This window comes from Mchenga conophoros, linkage group LG16 (assembly GCF_057382185.1).
Source record: "Mchenga conophoros isolate Kocher_MC1m ecotype Shallow Benthic linkage group LG16, M_conophoros_male_GT1.1, whole genome shotgun sequence".
NCBI lineage: Eukaryota > Metazoa > Chordata > Actinopteri > Cichliformes > Cichlidae > Mchenga > Mchenga conophoros.
The window spans coordinates 8842185-8861651 of record NC_140541.1 but is presented as its reverse complement, the minus strand read 5'-3'; the positions used below and the strand labels follow the sequence as shown (position 1 = coordinate 8861651).

General features: G+C 40.0%; 1 protein-coding gene across 1 annotated transcript in view; it reads left to right on the top strand.

Moving 5' to 3' along the window:
* xpo4 (exportin 4) overlaps positions 1 to 19467 on the top strand; it is a 64243-nt gene that overhangs the window by 34199 nt on the left and 10577 nt on the right. The window contains exons 8-13 of the mRNA XM_085248332.1: positions 8212 to 8369; positions 15006 to 15180; positions 15304 to 15480; positions 15566 to 15708; positions 15875 to 16020; positions 17339 to 17516. Of these exons, the coding sequence (XP_085104458.1) occupies positions 8212 to 8369; positions 15006 to 15180; positions 15304 to 15480; positions 15566 to 15708; positions 15875 to 16020; positions 17339 to 17516 (977 nt within the window). The remainder of the gene's footprint in view (positions 1 to 8211; positions 8370 to 15005; positions 15181 to 15303; positions 15481 to 15565; positions 15709 to 15874; positions 16021 to 17338; positions 17517 to 19467) is intronic.

Genomic DNA, 19467 nt, shown 5'->3' with positions numbered 1-19467 from the left:
CACACACACTTCATCCTATTGAGGGCCTCTTGGGAGTCTCCCTCTGTCTGTGGGTGGGTGCCTGTCAGTCTCCCTTCCTTTGCCCTCTTTATCAGTGCTGTGAGTTTAAAAAAAGAAGCTGTTGTGAATGCAGACAAAAAAAGTTTAGTTGTTGATCAGAGACATCGCACATATTGTTGATTTATTTATTTTTGTTTACCCCCTAAGCTGTAAAAGGCTGATGGGGTATTGTCACCACACCTCCGGTGGGCAGGCAGGCAAGCTTGTGAATCCCAGAACTCAAGAAGGAGGCGATGTACGATTTTCAAATTAATACCATAGGTCTTCGAATCTCGCTAGCCTCAACCTCAAGGTCAGAGGTCAAGTTTTCTTAAAATCTTGTGAACACAATACATCAGGAAAGATGTCCCCTAGGATTTTCAAATTGATGCCATATGTCCATCTACTAGGAAGCTGAGGGGAGTAGCACCGGCAGCTGCCAGTATTTTAAAATTTTATTTATTTCTTTTTAAATGGTCTTTTAAAAAAATGTTTTAATTCTCAGCAATCCAGAATATTTTTATAATTAAAAGCTCTGGACTTTTTCCTGTCAACGGTTTCTTTTTTCTTGTTTTTTCCCCCCGTGTTTATATAGAAGGAGGAAGCAAGAAACACAAGCTGCCAGGTGATCACAAAGAACTTCCGCAGTCCTTCACAGTAGCTGAAACTTACCTTGAAAGAAAGGGTAAAACTAAAAATTAGTGTTTATACTGTGTGTTATAAACATCAGTTAAACTTTACAGAATGACTTCCTGGTTAAACTTTGACTTGCCTGGAATGTGGACTATAACAAATCTGACCTTAATGGGGACAGAGCTTATGAGAGTACGGATGGTTCTTTAGGTCAGTAATTACAAAAGTAATGTAATGTAAAGTAATGTTAATAGTTATAAAGCTATGCAAATAAGGTCTAAATTGAACAGCAATAAATTGGAAGTAGCAGGTTAACTAAATAAAAGTCAAAGGCAGGCATTAAAGCAAGTGGCTTGAGTCAGTCTGTAAGTTCACTGACAATTACTAGAATGAATCTACAAACCAATGAGATAATACTGGAGGCAGATGATTAGTGACCACCCAGAGCAGAGGTTGAGATCTCCATTCTGGCTGAGAGGACGAGCACATATCTCAGAAGTCATCTTGATAATTATGCAGCGCGTCGAAGCCATTCGGCTGCTGAAAAGACGCTCAGTCCACCCAAGTGTCATTCTGGCCCCTTGGGTTTTTTGGAGAAAAGCACTTATCTGTTTTCTCGCTTTAGCTCGGGACAATTATGGCTGTGAGATTCAGGGAAGGGGGATGATGGATGAAGAGAAGAGGGTAAGAAACAAGAGATGGGAAGAAAATACAAACAGTAGGAGGAATGAGGGAAATGGGAAAGAGAGCGAGGAGAAAATTAGAGGAGGTGCAGGAATGGAAGGAGGTAATCTTGGTGGATAGAAAAAGATGGAGCAGACAAATACAATTTAGAGGGAGGGAATTGTGGATGCAATTTTCAGCAGTGAGAGAGGTTTGGGGATAAATGGGCTGCTGGAGATTGAAAGGAAGAAACCGCCACTGATTGCTCCTTCAAAATAAACGCACTCCACTTTTGTCGATTTTTAGCACCTCGTGATCACGGCGCACCCTGCCACTCCAACCGAAAAAGAAAGAGCAGAAAAGAAGGCAGCACAAAGGGTCGCGCACACAAGCGGAGGCACGTATGTTTTTGGCCCCCCAACTATGGATTTGTTGTTTGCTGTTTGTGTTTTTAGTTTCAGTTTGCCTCCAAGTGTTTAGAGAGCAGCATCAAATTGTGATTATGTACCCTCGCACTAACATAACTCATGCAATGAAATCAGATGCATCTGGTTTATTTCATCACGAGTAGACACGCACGCAGGAATAAAAATGAAAGCACAGGCACACAGCCTCACAAACTCACATATAATCTAATATTCCTTTTGCTCTTTCAAAACTTGAGAGATGTATCCAACACAAATCTCTAGTTACATAATATCGAATTATTTCCTAGTTGATAAGAACAGTCGGTAAAGTTGCAGTAGTTAGTCGCGGTTGTCGTGACACGCTGGAGTTGGAATAGAAGAAGTCACGAGAGAAACAAAGCGATTACTCAGGTTTTTCCAACGTTGCATGGTAACATCTCATCTTTTCCAGCCTCTGTGGAATCTGGGAATCTCTAGGCACCGATGCATCACTAACCCACCAGCAGACCACTAGCCCAGCTCCCTATTGTGTTTTTTCAGGTTCACAACAAGCTGAAATGATATCAGGTTACATTGTTTGGCAGCAGTGATGAAGCCGATTTTAGCGTGTGAATTGTGTGCTCCAATCACATTAGGGAAAACGGTGACTGGGGACGGCAGCACAACCAAAATTACTGCAGCAGTGTGCAGTCGACTTGTGATCTTGTTTTCTTTGAAATGGATGCTTTAAAGACTGAGACCAGTTTGTTGTTGTGACTTTGATGCGTTAGGATGAAACCAGTCAGGTTTTGGGTTGTTTGCAATGGAATTGGATCAAGTTGGCAATTCTGATTAACTACTTCTACTGCCTCATAGATCTGAAACAGAAATTCTGAAGTTCCTCCACAAATAACGATGTTGTTGCTGCAGATCGGGGATTTAACTGCATAATGACATAGACGCTCAGGAAAGCAAGACCCCATGTATAGCCTCCACCTATATACATGCAATAGGTGGAGGCTGCTGGGGGATTCTCATGATGCACTGAGTATTTCTTCTTCAGGCACCTTTCTCACTCACTATGTGTTAATAGACCTCTCCGTGCTGAATCATACTTGTTATCTCTTCCACAGCATGTCTTCTATCCTGTCTTCCTTCTCTCACCCCAACCGGTTGCAGCAGATGGCCCCGCCCCGCCCTGAGCCTGGTTCTGCCGGAGGTTACTTCCTGTTAAAAGGGAGTTTTTCCTTCCCACTGTTGCCAAAGTGCTTCCTCATAGGGACTCACATGATTGTTGGGTCTTTCTCTGTATGTATTATTGTAGGGTCTACCTTACAATATAAAGTGCCTTGAGGCGACTGTTGTTGTGATTTGAGTTTGAATATAACCAGAATACAACAAGTTGGTACCTAGTTGAATTAAGTCTCATGTTGCAAAAGAGACGCATCATATAAGAGTTACATTCATTGGTGCAGATTGACACAGATTGCCGAAGTTTGTCAAACTGTCTGCATTTGTAAATAAGAAGGAACTTATTTGCAAACCTTCACCAAGCTGTCTCAGTCTGACTGTGGTTGGTTGGAGAATGGTTGCCTCCTACCATGTGAGCTGTGCAGTTCCTGTGCAATTGAATGTCGTTACCCAGCAGTTGAGGGTTTGCACACTCAACCTCTGGGTAACTAGTTAGTCACTGTAACTATTTGCAATCTTGCAATTTTTTTCCTATTGACAGAGCCATTAGGCATTTAAATTTACACATTTCTTTGAGAACCAGCTGGTTGTTAAGGTCAAAAGTTTAGTAACTAGGATTGTGAAATGCCTTAGTCTCTCATTTGCCAGTTGTACCTAGATATTTAGGTTACGGGATGACTCTCTACTAAACCTCTGCATCAGCTATTCCGAACTGAGAATGAGATAGAGGATGATAGAGTATATGCTGTGGGACATTTATCAAATTTGAGAGGTTTTCTAGGCCAGTTTTATTATGCAAATTTAAGTGCACGTTTTTTCTTTTTAATTCAGTATTTACAACAGTAGCGAAAACGAGCACCGAATTATAATTACTGTCTATTGTTTCTTAAGTTATATAAAATGTACTATATTACGATGTAGATTACTGGGATATGAAATTGCGTTTACATGCCAACTAGAAAAAAGCCTGCATGCGCTAAAGCATTACATGTTTACCAGTAAACACAATCAGTGTGGAGTGCAGGGACTAATGAGGCTGCAGCAGAGGCCTGCGGGCAGACAGTAACCCAATCTGAGACATGGAGGAAGAGAGAGTGATGGTGGAAAAGAGCGAGCGAAGACAATAAATTGGGAGCACTGTGTTGATTTGAAAAAACAGAAAGATGAGCCTCTGAGCCCCCTGAGGTAACAGACACCAGGCTTTGTCTCCTTCTATAAATATCATTCCTCATTTCTCCCTGCCTTTCCCTTTCTCCCACTCCTTTTCTTTGTCTGTTCTTTTGCTCTTCGTCTGCATCCTCTCCCCGTCTTGTCTACCTGTCCTTTTCTTTCATTTTTTTTCTCTTTGCTGGTTCTCGTCTTCCTCACCCCACTCTACCACTCTTTCTTCTCTGCCTGGCTACATAATTTATCTACGATAGTGTCAGGTGTTGAAGCTTGGTACTTTGATATACACTGAAAAGCGTGTGTTTTGGAGTTTGAATCCTGTTTAATCTAATGAGAGCTGCTCTAATGAAAGTCGAGGTTTGGTGCCTTGTCAAAATATGTAGTAGTAAATACATTTGAACTTCAGGGTATCAATGATAATCTCCACAACAGGGAGTATTGCAGTCAGGATTTCATATTTGATAAATCTAGAAACCAGTCGTGCTAGTGATCAGCAACAGGTTTTATATAACAACATATTTTAACAGTGAATTTGCAATCATCTCCTATAGTTGTCTTCTATGGTCTTTTTTTAAGGCCTTTTTATTTTGGCGAGTTGATCAGTGAACATCAAATTTTTAAGATATCTGCCAGATTGATTTGCCCCTCCAAAGTTTTTGCTAAGATAGGTTTATTTTGTTTTTCAGTGTAGTGATGGCCTCTTTCACATGCAGCAGCATCTCTTTGGGCGTCAGAGTGTTGGAAAAACAACCAAACAAAGTTCAAGATGTTTTATGTGCTTAATTTGTGATGGAATAATCAAGGATTACTAGTGTTTGTCAGCGCGCCGATATTACACACTCCCATTTCGTAACATAAAGTAGTTTTCTAAAGCTGAGTATAAAAATGATACCTGATTTAAATTTGTCCAATAGTCCCTTGAGGGTCGTCTCCTTGTCTACCTCTGGACTGTATTAGTGCTCCTTAAAAGTCAATTTCTTTTTGTACTTCCAGTCTGCAAATTTAAAATAGACCTGAAAATGCATCAGGCACAAAGTTCTTTGTCAAAATGACCCCGCTTTCATGTCGAGGACCATTATTAGCAATGAGAGCTGGGTCCCCAGCTACAGACAAATGGCAAAAGAGCAGTTTTCAGAGGAGGAATCTGCATATTTCAAGGCCAAAGGTGTCAGGAGCGCATTTCTTTCTTTATTTTTTCTGGTTTGATTTGTGAGTCGTGAACCATAAATCTGTTACCCTGAATTGGATTGTTAACACAATCCAAATCATGGCCAATTCCAATTCAGTTTATTGAAGTATGGGGGTGCCGGGGGATTTTGGCCACAACAAATCAAATCTTTGCTTATCTCTGCTTCGTTTGCCCGGTTTACCTCCCTGGAATGTTTTCATTTTCTTTTAAACACGATTTGAAGTTAAAGGACAAAGACGGAGCAAGGAGGGATGCGATGCTTCAATAACAGATTCTCGTAGCCTTGGAGCTTATTAAATTGGAATGAGAACTCACTAACAGAAGATGCCAAATGCTGGATCCACAGAAATTCAGGAGGATGGAGGTTGATTATCAGTTTATTATATAGCCTGTTCCCATTTAAAATGATGTGAACAAACTGAACTTTACAACCTTTTGAAAGAAGATCTTTTGTTTTGGAATAGAGTTTTTATTAAACTGGCTAAGATTCGTTTAAATAGCGAGCTATCCCTAATATACTGATAAGGGGTGTTTTTTATATTCCTCAAAATAAAGAAAATCACCTGTGCCAGAAAGCTCTCCTTGCTTTCATCCACTCCCCCCGGACACACTCACTCGCACGTGCTCGCTGAGTATCTCTACTTATAGTCAGAGTCGAGGCGACTGACATTACTGACATCGCATGGTTCACTCGCTGGTGCAGCTGCTTTTTCAGAGCTCGCGCTGTTCAGTCCTTGGGTCTCGCTTGGGTCTGCCTCTTACACCCCTCCCTCTTTCTCTCTCGCTCACTCACCAGTTGCCCCTCTCGCCTCCTCCCCTGTCCTCTCGCTGAGCTCTTCCAGAGGATGACTTCATGCTCTGGAAGAGGGCAGCGACGGAGAGGACTAACGTTATGCTACGTTAGCATCTGAGATCTCTTCCCAGCAGCGCGGCTTACGACAAAACGGACACCACAGCTGTAGGGAAGAGAAGAGAGGAGGAGCGGGGAGAAGGGGCGATAAAGAATTTAGGGGGGAAGCAAGAAGGGGAGAACATTTGAGGGGAGGAGGAGGAAGCACCAGCAAAAGGAGAGAGGGAGGTTGAAAGTTTGATTGCCTCAGCGATGGGGCCATGTGTTGGTTTAAGAGTGTGGAGTTGATGAAGGAGCACTCTCTCTGGATTTAAGAGGATGACAGTTGAGGAGACCGGAGAAGAAAAAGGAAAAGAGCCCGGACCGGCTGAGAAGAGAGCCACAGCGCACAGGAAGAAGGAATTTGAGCTCCAGACGTGCACATAGTGGAAACACATGTTGCTGAGAGGCTGTGATGACTTTCAGAGCTTTTACTGCTGCTGCTTTGCCATACACTTGCCTGTCTGCATGCACAGTCAAATCCAATAATGCTTTTTCTCTTGCTGAAGTGTGACCTTAAACAACAAACCAACCCTCGAATCCCACAACTGAATGGAAGCTCGCAACTGAGACGGAATCATCCAGTTTAGTTTTCGTTGTTTTTCTCCCCCATCAGGAGTCTGTTTCTTCCTCTTCTATTTTGATTGAGGCTGCTAAGCCATTGTTTGTTTGAGACCTGGGTCACAGTGACAGATCACAATCAATTCGCCATTTCACGACGCTTCAGTGTGCTGTGTAGTGGGATTACACCAGTGAGTATAAATCCTGCAGGTTATCAGCTGGTATGGGTTTTGGTTTTTTTTTTTCGCTTTTGGGGACAGGAGGATGAGGCAGGTTCACCTTTTTATTCTTGACCTGAGACATTTCTATTTCAAAGTGGTGTTTGTTACATTGCAGTTTAATTTTAAGAATAAAAACTTATTAAAATGCAGAATGCCACGGGCAGTGTTTAATTATGACATAACAGTCACACATTGATTAGATATTATTTCAGAAATCATTATCATTAAACTTCTGATGGGTAAGACATATTGTCAATAGCGCTGTCATTAAAAAATATCTAAGAAAATGGTCCATAGAGGATGTGAACGGTCGGTCTAAGTATTCATGAATGCTGCGTGCTGCTTGTCTTTTATGAAAATATTACAGGTCAGTATATTTACAGGTCACTTGGTTGTGCCACAACAATCTCGCCTGGGATGGTTGGTCATGTTTGTTATTAGGAACAGACTACATTTTACTGGTCAGACACTTATCGTGGGCTTTTGTTCTTGAACCTGCCAGAAAGGTCTGACGATGAACATAATAATAATAATTTTAATAAATAATATTGTTGAAATTTAGGTGACAAATAATTTCACAGTAATTTGCAATGACTTTTGAATAACTGGAATACCATTCCTAAGTTAAAAGAAAGAGAAAATAAGACTAATAGGTTTTGCCGAGCCCACCCATTTTTGAAAAGATTTATATAAATCTTATAAAGTTTGTATCTGTCTTGTGTGAAACTTGTATGAAAAGCATACAAGAGTGAAAACAGATATAAGATCCCTAGAAAATTATATAAATGAAACTTGTATGTTTTGGACACTTCCTAAAACAATATATGAAAGTGGCCACTTTCATGAGTAAATCATATAAGCCTTCTATGAGTCACTATATGAAGTAGTCCACATCTGATGCAAGGCTTTTATAAGTTTTTTCTATTTCTTTTCCATATGGGCAGGTCAAGTGTGTTCAAGCGCTGCTCAAGATTGTTGTTCTCTAGGTTATATTAATATTTGATCATGTGTAGTGCAAAAGAAACTTTTGTTTCCTTTTGGCTGATGAAGACTGATGAAAAAGATCATCTTTTCTTCTTCACTAAATTGTTAAAGCTGACAGACGGTGTTCAGCAGTTTTCCGTACGTTTGCTGTACAGGAGTACTTCATTATCCAGAGCACTCACTGCTTCATTGTGGACTGATTATTGTAGAGGTTCTGTCCTTTTTATGCGAAGGCTCTGCTTTTCTACTTTAAAAACAATGATAAAAAGAAATTCTCCTCTTGTTCAGGTACACAGGAAGATTCGAGAGGACTCTGACATGGCCCAGGATTCCCTTCAGTGCCTGGCCCAGCTGGCCTCCATGCACGGGCCTGTATTCCCAGATGAGAACGCCCAGATCTCTTACCTGGCCCACCTGATGGAGGGGCTGCTCAGTATGATCAATGGGTGAGTGACTATAATAGTTACTGCAGTAGTCTTCGTTTATGTGCTTGTGTTGAGGTATTGAAGTCGAATTTTGGCACAGGTATGGAGAAATGTATCAAAAGTAGATACCAAATTGAATTCTTGTTATTGAGAAACATTGATGTTTTAGCCATGTTAGCAGAATCGTAATGTCCGACGGTCAGTTGAATGTCATTGATTTGTGAAGGATTTAAGTTATAAACCACAATATGATAGCAAGCCAAGTAAAGGTCAGAATGTCCTGCCAGTGCCATCAGCCTTATCTGTGCTTTGCATTTTGTTTTGGTTATTCAGAAAGGGTTAGCTTGCATGCTTGCTAATCTGCTCCACATGGTGATTATTGTACCTACTAAGATGAGCATGTTAGCTTTGCCATTTAAAACACATTAGATTTTGCAAAGTATGCACTCTTTTCAATTATGCACTCTAACTTGCTAATCAGGTGCTGCAGGCTGCTGAATGTAAACCACATTAAGTTGGGCCAGTCTCTATGGTGACCACTCTTTCCGCATTAAATTTTAAGCACAGAGCGTTGTTATCAATAACAAGTAAGTTTTGTGCTGTAGGCTCCATGTTAAAGTAGCTTCCCCATAGATCGCAAGGTTAATACACACTGACCACGAGCTGCACTAAATAAATGTTTCCTTTTATTAAATAATTCCTATTGTGCACGTGCATTTCCAAAAATATGTAAACTTAAAAAAAACGCATTAACATTAACACACATTAAAAGCATTCAAATCATCTAAGGGTGAATTACTGAGTTTACAATTGATCTTTGTCTTGCTCCATTAATAAAGTGTGTCTACAGTGTAAAAGCTATTTACCTTTATCTACATCAGTCACACAGATGGTTAAGCAGATAAACCAGGAGAGAACTGGGAAGAGCATTGTGTTACAAAGGCTGAAACTCTGCAGATTTAATTTTAATACTCCATCTAAAATGCGTTCATTTCGGCTGAATACAGCACATTATGCACAAAACAGTAGCAGCAAGCACTGTTGTGGTTACATTATCCTTGGTGACAGCCTCAAAAGCTGTTTATCTCCCCCCAGTATCTCAAGGTTGTCATGTTTCTTAAATTTAGAGACTCAACAAGTGATGGAGGCCAACGTCAGCAGAAGCGTGACTCATACTGTACCATTTGTGCTTTATTTACAGGAAGTAATTGCTTGTTGAGTCTCTGTTTTAACAGCCTCTGATTGTAGCATCTGCGCGCTCTGCAGGAAACTGGCTTCCAGTTCAGTGACAAATGCAGCAAACTAGTAACTTATGTTTCTCAGATTCCTCTTAAACTAAATTTACGTCGAAGTGGATTAAATTATCCCTTTATTCTTCTCACGGAGACACGTTTTTAACCAAAGAAGACAAAAACTGACATTAGCGAGCTCTCGAACACTGGAAAATACCGGGTATGGGTGTGTTTTTTGTATCAGTTTTATAGTCTTCCTCTAATCTAATACAGAACTGCCTGACCCTGTAATAAAACTGATGTGGTTTGCTTGCCTATTCCAGCTGGGCAGCTCGTGTTGAAACCCTTTTAGCATCTCTCTCCCTACAGTTTAAAACCTTTTGTTTTTATTTGAAAAACCTGATTCTTACTAAGTACAAGCAAACAAAAGGGTTTATGTAAATCACAACAGACCATATGAACTGTAAGAAGATACGTCTGCTGTCGTGGATGTTTTATATGTAGTAAATGCGACTATTTTGAGTGATTTTGCACATCGTTTCAATCAGATTGCCTGCTTTATCTGTATTTTTAAATTAAATTAACCGATCCAACCCATCAACATGAGAGCGTGAAGTCAAAATATGAACAGAGGACTAAAACGAAAAGGATACATCATGTAAAAAGGAAAATAAGCCTGATTTTATTTTTTAATAGCACATTTTTCAATCAAATTTTATGATATAATTGTTAGTATTAACTTTCCATAGTGTAGAGGTGAGATAACGCAGCTTTTGTTTTAAGGTTTTTGGTCAGCCACAGTCGAGCATCTTATTCTATAATCGAAATGTCTTTACTATTGCTTGCTAATGTGAAAGCTGGAGGTAGCATTTGCTCTGTTGTCAGAAGTACTGTGTCTTCATTAGTTGTAAAGAAAGAGATGCACCAGAATATTGCGCAGCTTCCACTAGACTAAACTGAGTGTTCCAGCGTTCAGCTTATTATCAGTGCAGTCTATACATGTTTTTCATTCCTGGAGCTCAGCTCGAAGCCAGTGCTTGCCTCAGTGCTTCACATTTTTTCAGCCTTTTTACTACAGATTTTTCCAGCCACATCCTATAGGGTTGTAATTTTGGTTGAGTCATGACTCCGTAACCAGAGCTTCCAGTCAGAGGTAATGCAGCGCTTGCCTTGTGACATTCTCTAACAAAATAATCTGGGAGTCTGGTTTCAAGGATTTATTACCAGAGTAACCTGCGAGTGTGTATGTCTACCTTTGGATAAGACCACATCTAACAAAAAAAGCCCTCTTTAATCTCCAAGCGGAGACCAATGTATATGCAAGCATATTCTAATTTATGCTGTATTCCTTGGCTGACTCTATTCAGCTGTCACAATGAATTGTGCTGGCAGGTGTGTGGAAACCAAAGCACTTCCTCTGTCTGGGGTTCCTGTTTTGGAACCTGCTTGTTAGCAGTGCTCCTGTGAAGGTGTAGAGCTTGTGATCTTGTGGTGAATATTGCGAGGCTATTGATTGTCTCTGCATCTGGGCTCAGCCAATCAGTGTGTTTTGGGATTGGGAAGGATGCACTGAAAGAGGTTACTTCTCCATCTTTTAGCAGCAGGGTGGGACAAGAGTTACTGGTTAAGAAGCTGAAGCTGGGTTTCAGGCTGAAACCAGTGGCGGTCTGAGCCTTGTCCCAGTATAAATAGTTGTTTTGTTGTTTTTACTTCTTCAGTTTATATTAATGTAATCAGTCTATAAAATGACAGAGAACCAAAACATTAAGTCCAAGGTGTTCTCTTCAAATTCCTTGTTTGCCTAATTGATTATGATTCAAAATGCAAACGAGAAAATCCGCACACTGGAACAACCTTGAAGTCATTTTCTTTTTTCTAGAAAAAATACATTTTTAGTCGATGGACAGATTGTTTCAGTGGATCTGTAGTGTAGGAGAGCCGGTGTTACACACTGCTGAGTGCGTAACACAGGTGCTGGATCTTACCAAACTCCTGATTACTTCTTATGTTTTGGATCAGTTCGTATACTTTCATTAGAGATTATATGAACAAAAATGATCAAATATGTATCCTTCACCTACAACAGTGGCCTTCACACGTAGTTCTTATCTTCATCTTCTCTGCAACAAACTGATAAACCCAACGATCGCTGCAGATAATTCAACTACTGATTCATCTTTTTCTCGCTTAGTTAGCATCCTGGCTGGATTAACCTTGGATTTCAACCTTCCACTTTAATCAGACTGTTTTTAATGAAAACTATCTATAAACTGCAGCATTTAGAAAAAATGTTTCCAGTCAAACCTTTTTCTAAAACAGTGTTTTGATGATTTCTAATTGGATTTTCTTAACAGATTCACTTTGTAAAACTGATGGCACTTAAAAAAAATTATATTATAATGTTATAATGAAAAGAAAAACTGTCAAGTGGAAGAATGAATTTCCACAACTATTAAAGGACACATGTGATTAAGCTGTGAGAGTCCTATAAATTCAAATATTCTTGACTTATGTTTGTTCTTAAATGTGAATAGGATATTTCTCTAGTAAATTTCAAGTACTCTAGCTGTTCTCTAGGAAAATTCAAAATATTAGATATCAAGAGGTTTTTATAATTAGCATAGTTTAGTTTTTATGGGTAATATGCCTCATCAGAATTTTAGCATCGGATCTTTCACCTTTAGGTCAGCGATGCCTAACCTATTCTCTCTGAAAACCCTAAAAATGCCTGCAGCCTGATTGCCCAATTTAAATCACTTTGAGAAGGTTAAATGCTTGAATGTTTCAATGAAGATGGGACCTGTTTTCGTGTTGTAGCGAGCATTGATGAGAAATTTAAGTTATTTCAAACTATTACTGAGCCCTTTGTGAGAAATAATTTTGACCCAGATTTGGACTTTTTTTTTTAAACGAAATGAGTGAAGGTTTTATATTTTATTATCAGTTGATGAAATTTCCAGAATAAAAATTTCTGAGTTGTAGCAGCCTTCAGAATGTCGATGAGCTTCAGGAAGGGTTTCAGGTTTGTCGTTGTGCCAGCCGGGACTGTTTTAATTCTCTTCTTTCCAATGAAGTGCAGTCTGGTTCAGAGTGCAGCTGCTTTTAACAATAAGAGGATAAATAAGGCAATAGATGAGATCCAGTTACTCCTATTTTTAGGTTTCCGCCTCTCTTCCAGGTCTTTTTAGAATATAATTAAAGATTTTATGTCTTGGCAAAAAATCTGATATGTTTGGACCTCGACCTCGATTTGACTTGTTTTGGCTACAAAACAGTGGAATCACTCCAAGCCCTGTACTCCTTTTAAAAACGACACTCTTGCTTTAGTTTATTTGATTTTTTTTTACTGTAATTGCTGGTTTGAGTTTCTGTGCAAATTGCATCACAAGTGTTTCGCTTTAATAAGACTTTAATACCAAAGTCTGTCAATCAGATACTTTGTTTTTTTTAAGGCACTGATTAATATTTGAATACGTGAAATCTAAGATCAATGTGAATAGGTTTATTCACCTTAGTCAGCATTTGTTTCACTGAGTTTCAGCTTATCACTTTTTAGTTTTTAGCCCAAACAAGCTTAAAATCAATTCATACAAAAAACCCACATTTACTTAGTTACATTTATTCTATATTTATACTGAATAATACTTTAGTTTGGTGGTAATTTTAGTAACCAGGCTTGCACTCTTTATGTTAGCATTAACCATTAATAGAAGTCGCCATATATAAAAAAAAGAATTTTAACACAGTAATGTTTTTAATTAGGGTTTTTGCATCAAAGTGATACATGGGTCTGAAACAGTATACTAGAAAAGTTTTCTATTTAATTGTGGGTGTATGTGAGGTCACTGTGGTTCTGATGTAAATTAAATTGGTGCACTTGTATGTGCAGATCAGACACATAATGCACACACATGCTCGCTGTTGAACCATGTGACCAAGTGAGGAGGGGTCTCTATCTTTTTTCTTTTTTTCCTCCTCTCAGCAACTCTCACTCACTGTAATGACCTATTCTTGGAGCTTTTTTCCAGTTGCCTCATCGGAAAACCATGTGGAGAGGGACGGCCGAGCTACATCGATTGAACGGTTCTGCTCGCAATTTAAGTCCATCGGAGAGGCCTTGGCTAGGCTCTCTAACAATGTTACTCTCTGACTTGGTCTGAGTGTGGAGAGGTGTGTCAGCTCAAATGCAAAGGCAACACAAGGAAGGTGCAAATACATTAAAAGAAATCTTCAGGGTGGTTTGGAGTGGCGCTGCGGCTTTTCATTATACTTTAATTGGACATTTATTACATCGGGTAAGCAAAAGCTTATAGCATGGTATAAAGGGCCCAACACACTCGTTGGTAGCAAGCCAAGCATGTCTGTACACTGTAAAGTTTACGAGGGTCTAATGTCCTGCTCACTACATGATTTGGTTGAGATATAATTATTAAATATTATCAGAATATTTCAAAAACTCTTTAACATCAGTACAGCTAGTTTTAAAAAAGCCTTCATGCTCACAATTGACACGAGGATGTTGTTTTAAAAAGATACTGTATATAAAATTCCCTTTGCAACACCTTTATTTATATTATTGTTATTAAGTAGAGAAGTATTGCTTTTAAGTAGGAAGTTGTTTTTTTTTTTGGAGAAACCGTTCCAGCCTGGTTTCATCAGTTATGTTGTTCATGTGGAGCTTCTTTTTCCCCCATAAAACTCACATATAAAAGATGGGACATATTTCAGAGTTGGATAAATGGCCAGCCATAAGTTTCAAAATTCTTAACACACAATAAAATTTTAAAGGCCTTTGTTTCTGTTTTGTTTTTGCCTTTTTGACAACCTTTTGAAATAAGACATTATCACGTGTCCTTTTTTCTTCCCACTTTAAACTGATTTAAAACCATTCAAATCTCATTTTCAGAATTCAGCATGTGAGGAAAGTATGATTTCCAGTGTGTCCCGTCACGGCATGCTTCACAGTGCAATCTGATGACAAAATGCTCTTTGAAATTGAATTCTTGCAGCGTGCGTGCATGGTGGTGTTTGATGCTGAAACACTATAAAAATAACCTCCGATGCAGCTGTGGAAAACAGCTCAGGGGTCAAGTTGCCCACGAGTTTTGGTTAAGGATCAACTTTCATGTGTGTTTCCAAACCTCCGTCACCAGCAGGGAAACTCGGAAAGTGACCCCCAGTTCGGCCTCAGCCTCACCCTGTGGAGTGGAAACTGGCCTTCCTTGGGCCAAAGCACTGATTTTAACTGAAAATTAAACAGATGCTTTTTGAAAGTGTTTGAAATGTGCATCACGTTTACTTTCATTTATTTTCTGCTGGTATTCCCACAGCAGATACAGTAAACCTTGATTTATGGCTTTAAAGATGAATCTGCTGCATATTTGTAGCTCTGTTAGCTCATAAAGTTTATTATCCTCATTCTCAGGATTGAGATCGAGGACTCGGAGGCAGTCGGCATTTCTAATATCATCTCCAATCTGATCACCATGTTCCCACGGAGTATTTTAACGGCACTGCCCAGCGACCTCTTTACCTCCTTCATCAACTGCCTCACGCTGCTCACCTGCTCGTTTGGACGCAGCGCCGCCCTGGAGGAAGTGGTGAGTTTCGACCCCTCTTCATCGAATCCAGTTCTCAGAGAAAGGTTTTAGAGTTCACTTTGCGGTAATAAGTGTTCACAGGCCTTCCAATTTTGCTTAAAATGAATTTATAATAAATTTCAGCTGGATAAGGATGACATGGTTTACATGGAGGCCTATGACAAGCTGCTGGAGTCGTGGCTAACGCTCGTGCAGGACGAGGAGCATTTCCCTCGCGGGTGCTTCGTGCAGCCAGCCATCCAAGTTTTCAACTCATACATCCAGTGTCACTTGGCAGCTCCCGACGGCACGCGCAACCTGGTGAGCCTTTTTCTTTACTGTACACGAAGAACACTGGACTCGGCAACATGTTATTTATCTCACACTTTTCCTGAACCACGCTCAGTCGGTGAACGGGATTTCCTCTCACGATGAGGAAGAGATCAACGAGCTGCAGGAAGACGACAGAGAGCTGTTCTCAGACCAGCTGTCCAGCATTGGCATGTTGGGACGTGTGGCAGCTGACCACTGTATCCCTCTGCTCACAAGGTAAACACACAGCAGCTTACCAGCTCGACCTGGTGTGACCTCTTTCAGATTACAGATCTGGTGATTGTTTCTTTATCTGGTTAGTTTTTTGTATTCTTTTAGTTTTTTTTAAGTGCTGCACTGCTTGTGTTTCTATTTTTATATTTCCATTTTGACCTGTTTGCAGCCTGCTGGAGGACCGAGTAACACGACTGCACGGCCAGCTGCAGAGGACCCAGCAGCACCTTATGGCCTCGTCTGACCTTGGATCAGTGGACCGTAAAGTCCTGGATGACTTATATGAGGACATTCACTGGCTCATACTGGTCTCAGGTCAGCAGCAGGACAGAAATATTACGAAAAACAGATTGACTCATACTGCGTTTGTGTGTGGTTATACAGTTTCCCCCCTCCTCTCTGAACCTGCAGTTACTGTAAATCCAGCACTGTTGCATTACCTCACGGTGGTTGTTTCTGAGAGTAGAGAGTAGTTTCCCAGTGTTTGGGGTTCAGTGCAAACTTCCCAAGATCAAAAATAATACATGCACACATAGTATTGAATACACTTTGAGAAAGTAAATGAGAAGCCATCTGATGTTCTCGTAGAAAAGAATATGGCTGTTTAATAAGTTCTCATAAATGTTTTTTCCAGTGCAGCTTTTTTCCATTTAATGGCTTTATGTGTTAGTAGGACAGAAGAACAGAACCCCACCCAGTCTGTGGGTTTAATTAATGAAATATTGCAGCCATTATTGTGAATTTCTCTGTATTACCATTCAGGCAGGGTTGACAAGTGTCCCAAAAGGAGACTCCTTTTTTTTCTTCTTCTCTCAAATCTAATTTTAAAACGAGTTCAGAGTAAGTGTATTTCATGCATGCAACACTTTTTTTGCACTAAATTTGTCTCTTTTCAGTTATTACAAACAATTAGCACCCTAGCCCTGAGAAAGTAGAGCTGTGCCTGTTTTTGACATGACCAATGCCGTTTTCATATTTTATTTTTGATAAATAGTTGCTAATTAGCAGTTAATTATAATATTAATTTGAATTAAATGAATTAATTGTTTAGCTTGCATTTTGACAGCTTTAGTTTAGCTTTAGGGTCGTAACCAACACCATAAGCACATTTTAAGACCCCAGTCATTTGATTAATGAAGGTGACTGCCTTATAAGGCGACCTATTTCAGTGCACCTATTAGCTAAAGCAGCTACAGCGTAAGTCGGGTATATAAAAATGTATTCCCTGTACTGTTAGCATCAAGGAAGAATGAGTTGGAGAGACCAAAATGGTATTCTTGTGTCAGGTTGTAAACATGTTTTTTTTTTCTGTGGTAAAGTTAGAACATTTAACATGGGAGTCTATGGGGCTGACACAATAAATAATCATTTATTTTTTTGTTATAATTTCATCAGAAGGTTCATTAAACACTCCATCTTTAAAAAAAATTGAATGTTCTGGCAAATATATCACAGTCCAACCTTTAACAGTCTAAGAGCAAAAAATGTTCCAGTTACAAACATAGAAGACTGGAAATGAAACAAAAGCCAAAGTTAGAGCTTAAACTGTTAATTTTTCTTCACTTCACTTTTACCCTCATAGTAAAATGAGCAGGCTTCAACGTGGCTACCTGTACCTGTCTGTGCTCTTTAGGTTATCTACTAGCAGACGATCCTCAGGGTGAAACCCCGCTGATCCCCTCAGAGGTGATGGAGTTCTCCATCAAACACTCAACAGAGGTGGATATCAATACAACGCTGCAGATCCTCGGCTCACCGGGAGAAAAGGCCTCGTCCATACCAGGCTGCAACCGCACAGACTCTGTGATCAGGTATTGCGCTCTGTTTATTTCATGTTTGTTTGCTTTTTGTTTTGTTTTTTTGTCATAGCCTTCACATTTTTTTTCAGATGTTTTTAAAAATTTAAGTATCTTAAGTTGAGCTGTGGTACACTGTTACTTGCTCTTCTGGCTTAGCTGTTCAGACAACAATCTGTTTAAGGTTCCAGCAGCTGTCTGAGAGTTTTGTCATTGTGTCTTCAGATGTCAGCAGAAGTAGTTGCCCAGTAGTCGGGGACCCACACATGTTAAAACCATTTTTTCTGAGTAGCTGAGATGCTTAAATCTCACATTCATTGCTGTTTTCAAAAGTTAGAATTTGCAGCTCCAGACTGTAGAAACGTTGAATCTTTGTTTGCTTTGTGCTTTTTGTTGCATTTTGACTGCTGGTTTATAATTCTGATATCACATCTTTGGACTCATACAGATTAAACTGTGTGTTGAGTCTAAGCCTCCCTCTCTACGTGCAGTTTCCTCACTGCCAGGAGTTAGTTGGACGCAAAGTTTGTCACCGTTATTGTCCCATAAATCTAAAGGTGGGCTCGTTTCTTTGCATTCACTCAGGTCTGAATGTGGAGCTGTAAAAACACAGGAACACGTACTGTGGTAATACGATAGTTTAATGTTGGGCGGTCCAGACAAACTCTTTTAAATATATCTGTGAAGGTTCTCAGTCATCCAGGTCATCGTAGTCAAAGGAGCTTGCACCTCACCATTTGACCTTAGAACTGAAGAAGCTTCTCGGATGAGAGGTGAAACGTCTTCAAGTAACTTAAAGAAGTCCAGACGCTTTTCTTTGCAAGCTCCTTTGACTCTTTTAAATATAAATGCACACGTATGACAAAACATGCATCAGTGTAATTCACAAATATTTGAGTTTTTACTGAGGGTGGCTGATATTTCCAGCTTTTTTTCTTTTACGACGGCAGCACCTCATTCGTTTTTTCTAGTTTCTGTGTCGCACTGTTGTTACTCTGGGATTGTTGTACATTAGTGCAAAATGTTGGTGCTAAAAATACACCAGCAGATAATTAAATACGCTCAAGCATGCAAAGTATAGCTCTAGGAGCTGTTACCGGATAGGATTTATTTTTTAGCATCTATTAGCTGTGCAGCTTGCAGTGTTGGGAGCCTTGGGCTGCTCGGAGGCTTTATCATTGCACTGGATGCTCGTCTGTTTAAAGGCATTCGTGTGTGTGTGTGTGTGTGTGTGTGTGTGTGTGTGTGTGATCACAGTGACGACAATAGACATTCACAGCAGCCACTGATGTTGTCTGTTGAAGGTCATGGTGCTGTTGTCTTTTCTAGATTGTTCATTGTGTATAGGTGTGTGTGTGTGTGTGTGTGTGTGTGTGGTGGATTGCAGATATGAGTGGCTGATGGCATCAGGTTTCCCAATAGCGAGCGGGCGACCCCAGCCCCATAAATGTCAGCGTGGTTTTGTTTTCTGCAAACAATGTGAAACTGTGCACTGTCCTCCTGTAAGCTGCTATAAGCCCTCTGTCTCTCTGTCCTTTTGTATTGTGTGTGTGTGTGGACTGGGAAGCTTACTCTTTAACACACGGGCAGCAAGAGGATCATCAGCTGATATGTGATCATTTTGCTGTAGCGGTGGGGTATAATTTCGTTGCTAACAATAAAATCAATGGCCAGGCATTAAATATGCCTGTGCACAGGGTATAAGTATAAAGTGTCTACACAGTCTCTCCATAGTCTCCTTGTTGCGTTTTAATTCCTCCAGAGCTGTATATTCAACATTGGTATATTTATTGGCCATCTCAAAATGGATAGAAATAAAGACACTGAACATGCTGAACCATGTTAAACGGTTACAAGCGTGACGTTCTCCGTGGTTTCTCGAGACCTTTTCACATCTGTCACTTCTGCTCAGTGTGTGAAAAGCACAGCGTGCCAGTGGTGGGCCTGCCAATTCTGGTAATCAATG